Source organism: Doryrhamphus excisus, chromosome 10, assembly GCF_030265055.1.
Source record: "Doryrhamphus excisus isolate RoL2022-K1 chromosome 10, RoL_Dexc_1.0, whole genome shotgun sequence".
NCBI classification, from domain to species: Eukaryota; Metazoa; Chordata; class Actinopteri; order Syngnathiformes; family Syngnathidae; genus Doryrhamphus; species Doryrhamphus excisus.
In genome coordinates, this window is record NC_080475.1 from 8,954,794 (window position 1) to 8,966,404 (window position 11,611).

The 11,611-nt window shown below is 39.3% G+C and overlaps 1 protein-coding gene across 3 annotated transcripts; it reads left to right on the top strand.

Annotated features, from left to right (window-relative positions):
* Positions 1 to 234: 234 nt before the first annotated feature.
* LOC131136635 (zinc finger BED domain-containing protein 4-like) lies at positions 235 to 9,964 on the top strand. 3 transcript variants are annotated; one of them, XR_009131774.1, is made up of 6 exons: positions 235 to 806; positions 872 to 1,132; positions 2,572 to 2,831; positions 5,930 to 6,482; positions 6,605 to 7,793; positions 9,915 to 9,964. XR_009131774.1 is itself a non-coding variant. In XM_058083731.1 (5 exons), the coding sequence occupies exons 1-5, from the start codon at positions 657 to 659 to the stop codon at positions 7,430 to 7,432; spliced, it is 2,052 nt and encodes a 683-aa protein (XP_057939714.1). In that variant the 5' UTR covers positions 235 to 656; the 3' UTR covers positions 7,433 to 9,948. The 3 variants fall into 3 exon arrangements, 1 of the variants encoding a protein (XP_057939714.1); XR_009131773.1 differs by having other exon boundaries at positions 6,605 to 9,537; positions 9,915 to 9,952; XM_058083731.1 differs by having other exon boundaries at positions 6,605 to 9,948.
* The last annotated feature ends 1,647 nt before the right edge of the window (positions 9,965 to 11,611 follow it).

The window sequence follows — 11,611 nt, forward strand, 5'->3', positions numbered from 1 at the left end:
TGAAAAATAGGTTCACTTTAATAATGCTATTCTATTGAAGCTAACCGATAATAAATAAACTTGTATGAATCAAATCTGATTCGGAAATCTACCCGGCTCTTATTTAGAATAATTATTAGCTAACCTAGCTACTTCGGCTACAATACAATCGCGTCTGATAAATCTAAATCGTATTAGCGATCATAAGATGTACATTGTTGCTAACCGGATGTATTAACATCCCGAGGAATGATAGCAGACATCGCTGGGTCGTGTCCAAACCGGAAATGAAACTCCAGTCCCTTGTGTGTACTTCCTGGTCCGATCATAATCCAGCCTGACTGACACACACACACACACACACACACACAAGAGCACACAATACAGCCATCCTCCTCGGTCCGACCCGCCGCTCGTCTTCCCGATGTTAGCCGACATCCGTGTTCGGCGTTTAAGCGACACACAAAGCCCGTCGGGAATCATCCATTGACGTCCATTTGTGGCATCCAGCACCAAGCAGCCTTTTGTGGTTGTATACCCGGGGGGGGGAGGACCGCGAAGTAAACATCCCAGTTTGCTTCCATGAGAGGCGGCGAGGAGGGCTCGCTATCTCATCACCATCACCGTCATCAACACTATCATCATCGTAGTCGACGTTGATCCGGGATCCGGTGCCCATGGCGTCTGCTTCGAAGGTGTCTATTTTGGATTACTTTAATATTGTCTTTGAGGGCGAAAATGGCAAAATCGAGTCCAACTGCAAAGCGTGTGGGACCAGAATCCAAGCGAAGCGCAGCGTCACCTCCAACTTCGTAACACATCTCAAGGTAATTCCCAAATAATTATGTATTGTTTAAAATATCATACTAACCATAATCTTTCTATCTCTCAGCGCAAGCATCAAGCCATGTATGATGACTTTGTGAAAAGGAAAGACATGAAAAGAGAAGGTTACTCCTCGGGTTCCATGAACACTCTGACAACCAATGGAGGGAACGCCCGCTACACCCACACCATGGGTGCGGGGATGGCAGGAAGAGGTGCAACCGGAGGGATGGCAGCCGTGGATGGAGGAGCAGCAGCAGTAGTAGGAGTAGTAGGAGTCGCAGGAGGAGGAGGAGTGAGCAGGTTCGACAAGCATGACCCACGTCAGGTGTGTTATGATCCATCATCACATGTGCTAGACCTGGATAGGATGTGTATGGCCCTTTAAGACTAAACATGGCTGTAATTCAACTTAAAAATAGTTCAATATTTTAATGTTTTACACTGTAATATTGCACTAACCACAACACTAAGGTGCAAAAATAATTCGTGGCTAGTTATGAAACTACAACAAAAGTTGCTATCTAGCAAATTGTACAGATTTTTTGCTTTTTTGCAGAGTTCATTGGGCGGGAATGAACCTATGGTATATTATATTCACTATATACCCAAAAGTATTAAGGCTTTTTGTTGTGTTTTGACTTATTTCCAGAGGACAGACTATTTGCTGACTATTCATTAATTCATTCATTTTCTACCGCTTTTCCTCACAAGGGTCGCATGGGTTGCTGGAGCCTATCCCAGCTGTCTTATTTAAGTAAAAAAAAAAAAATCGTAGTTTGATGTGGCCTGGTTATTAAAGAACTCCTGAAAAAAAGGGAAATAAAAAAACATATAGCTGATAGAATGACACTTAAAATTAGACAAATAATTCAAGGCGGACTGTCAGCCAATCACAGGGCACATATAGACAAACAACCATTCACACTCACATTCATACCTATGGACAATTTGGAGTCGCTAATTAACCTAGCATGTTTTTGGAATGTCGGAGGAAACCGGAGTACCCGTAGAAAACCCACGCATCCACGGGAAGAACATGAAAACTCCACACAGAGATGGCCGAGAATGGAATTGAACTCGGGTATCCTGGCTGTGTGGCGTGCGCGCGAACTACTCGACCATCGTGCAACTTGCTATGCAATATTTTTGCTGAATTATTTTAATAATATAAAAATATTATCATATCGTAATATAAATAATGGGCCAATTACAGGGCAAACAACCATTCACACTCATTCGCCAATTAATGTAGCATGTTTTTGGAATGTGGGAGGAAACCGGAGTACCTGTAGAAAACCCACGCATGCACGGGGAGAACATGCAAACTCCACACAGAGATGGCCGAGAATGGAATTGAACTCAGGTCTCCTGGCTGTGTGGCGTGTGCGCTAACCACTCGACCATCGTGCAGCCCTGGGGAGTAAACTTGCCATGCAATATTTTTGCTGAATTATTTTAATTATTTTAATAATATAAAAATATTATCATATCGTAATATAAATAATGGGCCAATCACAGGGCAAACAACCATTCACACTCATTCGCCAATTAATGTAGCATGTTTTTGGAATGTGGGAGGAAACCGGAGTACCCGTAGAAAACCCACGCATTCACGGGTAGAACATGCAAACTCCACACAGAGATGGCCGAGGGTGGAATCGAACCCTGGTCTCCTAATGTAATAGTTAAAATGTTGTCGTACCGTCCTATGATAAAATATAATAAAAATGTCTGTAACTGACCTTCATCACATGCCTGCCGTAGGTTTTGATCAGCGAGGCCATCACCAAGATGATCGTGAATGATCTGCAGCCAGTTTCCATGGTGGAAAATCCTGGCTTCCGAGCCCTGATTCGGCTCCTGGAGCCCCGCTACAGCCCAGATTCCCAACACTACATCCAGAGCCATCTCCTCCCGACCTACACCTACCAGGCCCAGGTGACCATCCGTCAAGCTCTGGCCTCGGCGCATGCCCTCAGTCTCAGCTTGGATGTTTGGAGGATCTCATCTGGAGCTACGCTAGGGTAAGGATGTAAACAAATATACTTAAAACTGTAGACTTAGTATACCAAAAACTGCAGTATTTTTTCTGCAGCCTGAAATATAAATATCTTTTTTGGGGGGGGGGTGACCCTTTAAGGGTTGTAGGTTTTTTAATTACATCTAAAATAATTTCTAGAGGATAGATTTCAAGCAGTATTTACTTATAATAATAATAATAACAATAACAAGTATTATTGTTGTTAATAATAAATTAAAAAAATAAATATTATTTCTAGAGGATAGATTTCAAGCAGTATTTACTTATAATAATAATAATAACAATAACAAGTATTATTGTTGTTAATAATAAATTAAAAAAATAAATATTATTTCTAGAGGATAGATTTCAAGCAGTATTTACTTATAATAATAATAATAATAATAATAACAATAATATTTATTTTTTTAATTTATTATTAACAACAATAATACTTGTTATTGTTATTATTATTATTATTATTATTATTATAAGTAAATAATAATAATAATAACAATAATATTTATTTTTTTAATTTATTATTAACAACAATAATACTTGTTATTGTTATTATTATTATTATTATAAGTAAATACTGCTTGAAATCTATCCTCTCCATCTATCCTCTAATAATAATAATAATAATAACAATAATATTTATTTTTTTAATTTATTATTAACAACAATAATACTTGTTATTGTTATTATTATTATTATTATTAGATAATAATAATAATAATAATAACAATAATATTTATTTTTTTAATTTATTATTAACAACAATAATACTTGTTATTGTTATTATTATTATTATTATAAGTAAATACTGCTTGAAATCTATCCTCTAGAAATTATTTTAGATGTAATTAAAAAACCTACAACCTACAACAATAATATTTATTTTTTTAATTTATTATTAACAACAATAATACTTGTTATTGTTATTATTATCATTATTATTGTTAACATATTGATGAACTTTGCTTTTCTTGCATTATTTTCCACACAGTACTAGAAGTTGCAGTTAGAAGTATTTTATTTATTATCGGTTAGCTTCAATAGAACAGCTTTATTAAAGGGGACCTATTGTGCTTTTTCCACTTTTTTGACCTCCAATTGACCTCCAAGTTTCCGATAATGAGGTTTGCGTATTTGGAAGTGAGCCCTGAAAGAAATTAGGGATGGCTCAAAAACGCTCGTTTTCAAAAGGCGTGGTAAAACTGGCCCTTTGTGATGTCACAGAGGGGCGGACTTCCTTATGGTTCCCTATGTTTCCGAGTTAAGAAGCACTTTTGGGCGTGTGGCCAATCACGGTAGAGTGGGTGGGAATAAGTAAAAAACAAAGGAAGCAGGAAGCACAAATCAAAGGAAATACAGCTGGAAAAGGTGAAGATAGATAGAATATTTTCTGTTTGGGTTATTGTGTGTAGCTGCTCTATAGGAGACAACAACTCAATAAAAAGGGTCAAAAAAATAAGGTCCGCTTTAAACGATGCCAAAGTGTCAGATAATTGGGATTGGGTCGGAAACAGGAAGTCCATGGAAACACTACAGAAAGAGGTGCAGAATCTGGAAGTTCTAGAAAACAGAATATGAGCATAATAGATACCCCATTGTATTATTTTATTTGTTCTTTCTTTCCTTTTCTTTCTTTCTTTCCTTTTCTTTCTTTCTTTCTTTCCTTTTCTTTCTTTCTTTCTTTCTTCCTTTTTCTTTCTTTCTTTCTTTCTTTCCTTTTCTTTCTTTCTTTCTTTCTTCCTTTTTCTTTCTTTCTTTCTTTCTTTCTTTCTTTCTTTCTTTCTTTCCTTTTCTTCTTTCTTTCTTTCTTTCTTTCTTTCTTTCTTTCTTTCTTTCTTTCTTTCTTTCTTTCTTTCTTTCTTTCTTTCTTTCTTTCTTTCTTTCTTTCTTTCTTTCTTTCTTTCTTTCTTTCTTTCTTTCTTTCTTTACTTCTTTACTTCTTTCTTTCTTTACTTCTTTCTTTCTTTCTTTACTTCTTTCTTTCTTTACTTCTTTCTTTCTTTACTTCTTTCTTTCTTTTATTCTCTTTCTTTCTTTCTTTCTTTTATTCTCTTTCTTTCTTTTATTCTCTTTCTTTCTTTCTTTCTTTCTTTACTTCTTTCTTTCTTTTATTCTCTTTCTTTCTTTCTTTCTTTCTTTCTTTACTTCTTTCTTTCTTTTATTCTCTTTCTTTCTTTCTTTCTTTCTTTCTTTACTTCTTTCTTTCTTTTATTCTTTCTTTCTTTCTTTCTTTCTTTCTTTACTTCTTTCTTTACTTCTTTCTTTACTTCTTTCTTTCTTTACTTCTTTCTTTCTTTACTTCTTTCTTTCTTTACTTCTTTCTTTCTTTACTTCTTTTTTTCTTTTATTTCTTTCTTTACTTCTTTTTTTCTTTTATTCTCTTTCTTTCTTTCTTTCTTTTATTCTCTTTCTTTCTTTTATTCTCTTTCTTTCTTTCTTTCTTTCTTTCTTTCTTTCTTTCTTTACTTCTTTCTTTCTTTCTTTCTTTACTTCTTTCTTTCTTTCTTTCTTTACTTCTTTCTTTCTTTACTTCTTTACTTCTTTCTTTCTTTCTTTCTTTCTTTACTTCTTTCTTTCTTTACTCATTTCTTTCTTTCTTTATTTCTTTCTTTCTTTATTTCTTTCTTTCTTTCTTTCTTTCTTTCTTTCTTTCTTTCTTTCTTTCTTTCTTTCTTTCTTTCTTTCTTTCTTTCTTTCTTTACTCATTTCTTTCTTTACTTCTTTCTTTCTTTACTCATTTCTTTCTTTCTTTCTTTCTTTCTTTCTTTCTTTCTTTCTTTCTTTCATTTATTATTATTTATTATTTATTTATTATTATTTATTTCATTTGTTCATGTAAATGTAAAAAAAAATGTATAATATAGCATTTTTAATGGTTTTCAATTGGTCATTATTTATCACAAAATGTTGGATTTTATGTCATTTTAGGCTAATTTGAGTAACAGATTTGACACAGAAATAAAAATCGAATTGCACAAAATGTCCAAAATGTCCAAAATGTCCAAAATGTCCAAAATGTCCAAAATGTCCAGCATCGGTGATTTGGTTTTATTCAACGCTTACTTTTCTCTCCCTGTCTTGTAGCTACCTCGCCGTCACCTGCCACTTCCTGTCGTCGGAGTGGCAGATGCGGTCGGCTCTCCTGGCGTGCCTTCCTTTCGCCGGGGATCGCGTTCTCTCCGATTTCGACGAAGTGTGTCACTCTCACGGAGTATCTGGACGAGCCTTTCGTGTGGTCGCAGATCCTCTCCAGGGCACCGCCGCCATGAAGCCATGTTGTCTTCCCGGCTTCTGTCAGGACGGCGATGAAGAAGATGATCCAGAAAATGGAAAGGGAGACATCCGGAACGGCCATGCTGCTGGAGAAGAAGCGACGTGGGAGGACTCATGGGAGCAGGGTCTCGGTCTTTGTCGTGTGGACTGCTTCTCTCATTCCCTGGGACGCTGCGTCAGGGAAGGCTTGCAGGCTTCTCCGCAGCTTCATTCTGCGCTGGCGAGAGCTTGCCGCTTCTACAACTTCATCACCACTGTTGTTCCACCAGAGAAACTCAGCCAGGTGTTTGATGGTTCTGGGATGATGTTAGGAGGACAAGGACGAGCTTCTCCACCGGTACATGACTGGGCTGCTCAACTTAAGGTATTATGATGTTACTAATCGCTTTAAATTTCATCTTCAGTTCAGTTTTTGGGTGGATTAGGTGGATCAATGAGATGTTTGGTGACGTTGTGAGAAATTTTTGTATTCATGTTGGGGTTCAGGCGCTGCGACGGCTGCTGGAGTCCATGGAGATCTTAGAGGAGATGAGCGGTCCAGGGGAAACGGTGCTGGGTGTTTCAGAACGAGCCCTGCTGAGGGAGCTCACTGACACTTTGGAGCCCTTCATGGAAGCGTGGGACATGGTGTGTGGGGAGCGACCTGCAGACGTAAACGCAGATAGACACGTCTCCATCAGTCTGGCTCTTCCATGTGTCTTGGGCTTACGTAAACATCTCTCCGAGACATCAACTCCACATTGCCCGTCTCTCCTAGCGAGCCTCAGCCAAGCCGCAGAACGTCACTTGGCTCCTATCCTGGAGAACCCACTCTACATCACCGCCACCACTCTGGACCCCCAGTTCAAGCTCACATGGAGCAGCAACCCGGATTGGCACCGACAAGTTCTTCTCGAGGAATTATCAAAACATTCCGCGGACTCCAACACGGATCGATATCCTCATTCCCGCGTATCTCCAGCACCGACGCCGTCGTCCGTGTCGTCTCTGACGCGGCCCTGCAAGCTCTTCTCCTTCATCAAGCAGAGACCCGTGAGTCAGGCCAAGAGTTTGGAGCAAGAGCTGGGCGTCTACCTGCGCGAGGAACCCACAGACGAAGACGCTCTGCATTACTGGAGGCGGAAAAGCATTGACTTCCCAATCCTCTCCCAGGTGGCCAAGAGGGCGTTTACCGTACCTGCTTGCGGCACCGCCGTGGAAAGCATCTTCCACCACGCCGACCACTGCCTGCGGCCCGAGAGAGCATGTGTCCTACCAAAGAACCTGGAGACGCTCGTATACCTCAAAGCCAACTACAGATTACTTTGGACATAGTATTTTTTTTTTTTCCATGAAGCTTCTCGCTACGATGAAGAACACGACCAATTGTGGTTGGATCCATCTTCAAAGATGAGGCCTCGTTTATATTTTTGAGGCATTCTGTTGCAATGTTTTGGTTTATGAACGCCATCTTCATCCCTAAACCAATCATAACATTGACAGGAATTTATTTGATATTTTTATTGTTTTTTTTAAACGCCTTTAGCATATGGAACAACATCTCCAATTGTATTTAATTGACGTGTACTTTCTATTCTACAGTGTACTACATCATTATACAAATACTTGGAGTGGAGTGGAGCATTAGCCGAAGAAGAAGTAATTGACATTCGGAGATACAGAACACGGTGTGTCAGTAAGTAATGCCCCGTGAAACACTCTCATTCATTCAATCGGTTTAGTTACCCCCATGTCGAATTTGGTACATTCCTGTACTGCATTGTTGCGGTGAGGCCTGCTCGGATTAGACGCTAAATGTATTTGGAAACCAACCTGAATGATCAATTTGCAATTAATTAAATGCCCTGAGAAGTCAGTCAATAATGCTTCTATTCTACTAATAAAGTACTGGAATGTAGTATCTTTTAAAGTTGTACTATTTGGTACTTATTCCGCTTCTTTTGTTTTCTTTGTGCGCGCTGGATACATTACAAAAATACTGTTTCTGACTAGGCGGCACGGTGGTCGAGTGGTTAGCGCGCAGACCTCACGGCTAGGAGACAAGGGTTCGATTCCACCCTCGGCCATCTCTGTGTGGAGTTTGTGTGTTTTTTTTTCCGGGTACTCCGGTTTCCTCCCACATTCCACAAAAAACATGCTAGGTTAATTAGCGACTCCAAATTATCCATAGGTATGAATGTGAGTGTGAATGGTTGTTTGTCTATATGTGCCATGTGATTGGACCACGCCTCTCGCCTGAATAAGACAGCTGGGATAGGCTCCAGCACCTACTGCTTTTTGTGAGGAAAAGCAGTAGAAAATGAATGAATGAATGAGTTCTCCTATTTTGTGTGGAAGTGGTAACTTTTTGGCTACTTATTTTGTCTTTCCCCACCCTCGGCCATCTCTGTGTGGAGTTTTTGTGTTTTTTTTTCCGGGTACTCCGGTTTCCTCCCACATTCCAAAAACATGCTAGGTTAATTAGCGACTCCAAATTGTCCATAGGTATGAATGTGAGTGTGAATGGTTGTTTGTCTATATGTGCCCTGTGATTGGCTGGCCACCAGTCCAGGTTGTACCCCGCCTCTCGCCCGAAAAAAACAGCTGGGATAGGCTCCAGCACCCCCCGCGACCCTTGTGAGGAAAAGCAGTAGAAAATGAATGAATGAATGCGTTCTCCTATTTTGTGTGGAAGTGGTAACTTTTTGGCTACTTATTTTGTCTTTCCCCACCCTCGGACATTTCTGTGTGGAGTTTGTGTGTTTTTTTTTTCCGGGTACTCCGATTTCCTCCCACCTTCCAAAAACATGCTAGGTTAATTAGCCACTCCAAATTGTCCATAGGTATGAATGTGAGTGTGAATGGTTGTTTGTCTATATGTGCCTTGAGATTGACTGGCCACCAGTCCGGGGTGTACCCCGCCTCTGGCCCGAATAAGACAGCTGGGATAGGCTCCAGCACCTAGTAGAAAATGAATGAATGAATGAATGAGTTCTCCTCCTATTTTGTGTGGAAGTGGTAACTTTTTGGCTACTTATTTTGCCCCACCCTCTGTGTGGAGTTTGCATGTTCTCCCCGTGCATGTGTGGTTTTTCTCCGGGTACCCAAGACAGCTGGGATAGCCTCCATTTTTTTTTTTTACTGAATAAGACACTTATTGTGAGGAACTCAGCCATCCGTGAGGTGCTCAGAGTAGAACCGCTTCTCCTTCACATCGAGAGGAGTCAATTGAGGTGGCTCGGGCCTCCCTGGGGAGGCGTTCCGGGCATGCCCAGCTGGGGAAAAAAGCACCCCCCGGGGGCAGACCTAGGACACAAATGGAGGGAATTATGTCTCACAGCTGGCTTGGGAACGCCTTTGGTGTCTTCCTGGTGTGAAGATGGAGGAGGTGGCTGGGGACCGGGGACGCTACTGAGACTGCCGGACCCGGATAAGCGGAGGTAAATGTCAAATCATGATGCCGGCTGGTATGTTAAAAGTCGGAATACTTAAAAGCAATTGGCAGGCCGGATTGAAACGCTTGGTGGGCCGCGTGTGGCCCCCGGGATGTAATTTTCCCACCCGTGGTGTAGAATGACAAGTTCCATTAGCATTGATTCTGTTAGTGGGATTACATATCGCTAATTCCGCCTGTTTTTTTGTCGAAAACTACATAAAATATCCCTTTTGGAGCTTTTAGATATGACGCTACTTCATATCTCATATTCCCGATGCTTTGTTTGTGTGCTGTTTAATCACACGAGTGTATTGTTGATTATTTGTGCAGCTTCAAGAGTCTCGGTATCGCTCTCTCTCTTTCTCTCTCTCCACCCACCAGACCGTGACAGCTCATCCATTTGACTTAGACCATCCGGCAATGCAGCTCTCCTATTGGTAATTGCCTCTCAAATGAATTACTTGGCCCCGGAGTGATGCCGAGGGATGGGAGGAAATTGTAATTGGATGCCCCTGCCCTCTGCTTTAATCTCGTCATGCCAGGTTATTACATCTGCAATGCAGGGAAGCCGCACACATATATATATATATATATATGTATGCATTTGCAGAAGCACTTCTTCCCCTCCCCCAATCTGTGAACCGGTGCGACAGATGCTGTGATGCCTTTTTTCCTATTCATGACACAAACGAGACACAGACGTCCCCACTCGTCATTTTCTGTGTGGACAGCACAGAGCCCAGACGGGGTCTATTTAGGGGGATGGTGTTGGGGGGGGCCTAGTCGGCTTATTGCTTAGTGCTGCAGGACAGTAGAGGAGTTGGCAAAAACAAAAGTGGTGTTCCGTATCAAGGGCGCCTTGGTAACCGCGTACACACGCGCGTGTAAACAGTCCGGCTGTTATTAATAACCTGCCTGTTGCTGAACTGCTGACAGTTAGGCGACGGAGAGCAACGGGGTCCGAATTAGGGATCGACCGATATGTTTTTTTTTTGGGAGCCGATGCCGATACTGATTTTTTAAGTAAAACTAAAATCGTGCTGTTTGCTAACAGCAGAAAGGACACGCAACTGGAAACCTCATATTACAAATATACAACATAAAAGTGGCCAGAAATATTTCAGTTTTCAACAAAGCAAAAATTTGTTCTCAAATCAGAAATCACTCCACACTCTTTATTGCTCTCTGGTTCTACCATATCTTACTTATTGTGTGGAAATATGGGCTAATAACTATTAAAAAAAAAAGCAATCTTCACTCGCTAAATGTACTGCAAAAAAAGGCCAGTAAGGATAATTCATAATGCCGCCTACAGAGAACATACTAACGCCTTATTTGTAAAATCACTACTTTGGTATTTGACAAAAAATTAAAAAAAATTAAATAAATAAAAAATTAAATAAAAAGTAATAAAAATAAAAATTTATAAAATAAAGTAAAAAATACTTAAATTATATTAAGAAAGCAGGAAGTGAACAAATGTAACAGTTAGTGATTGTAAAATTACCAGATGGAGGGGTAGGATTTAATAAGCTTTGCTTCTTCCTACTCCTTTTGGACATGTGGAACTGGGAACTGATTATGGGATGCATTCATTTGGAATCTGATCCATACCAAAATAAAAATAAAAATTACAAAAAAATTAAAAAAAATATATATATTTTTTAAATAATTTAAAAAATTAAATTATATTAGAAAATATATATGTATATATATATATGTATATTAGGGAAAAACCAAAAAACCTTAAACTGTATTATGGAAAGCAGGAGGTGAACAAATGTAACAGTTAGTGATTGTAAAAGTACCAGATGGAGGGGTAGGATTTAATAAGCTTTGCTTCTTCCTACTCCTTTTGGACATGTGGAACTGGGAACTGATTATGGGATGCACTCAATTGGAATCTGATCCATACCAAAATAAAAATAAAAATTACAAAAAAAAAATATATATATATATATATATTTTTTAATAATTTAAAAAATTAAATTATATTAGAAAATATATATGTATATATATATGTATATTAGGGAAAAACCAAAAAACCTTAAACTGTATTATGGAAAGCAGGAGGTGAA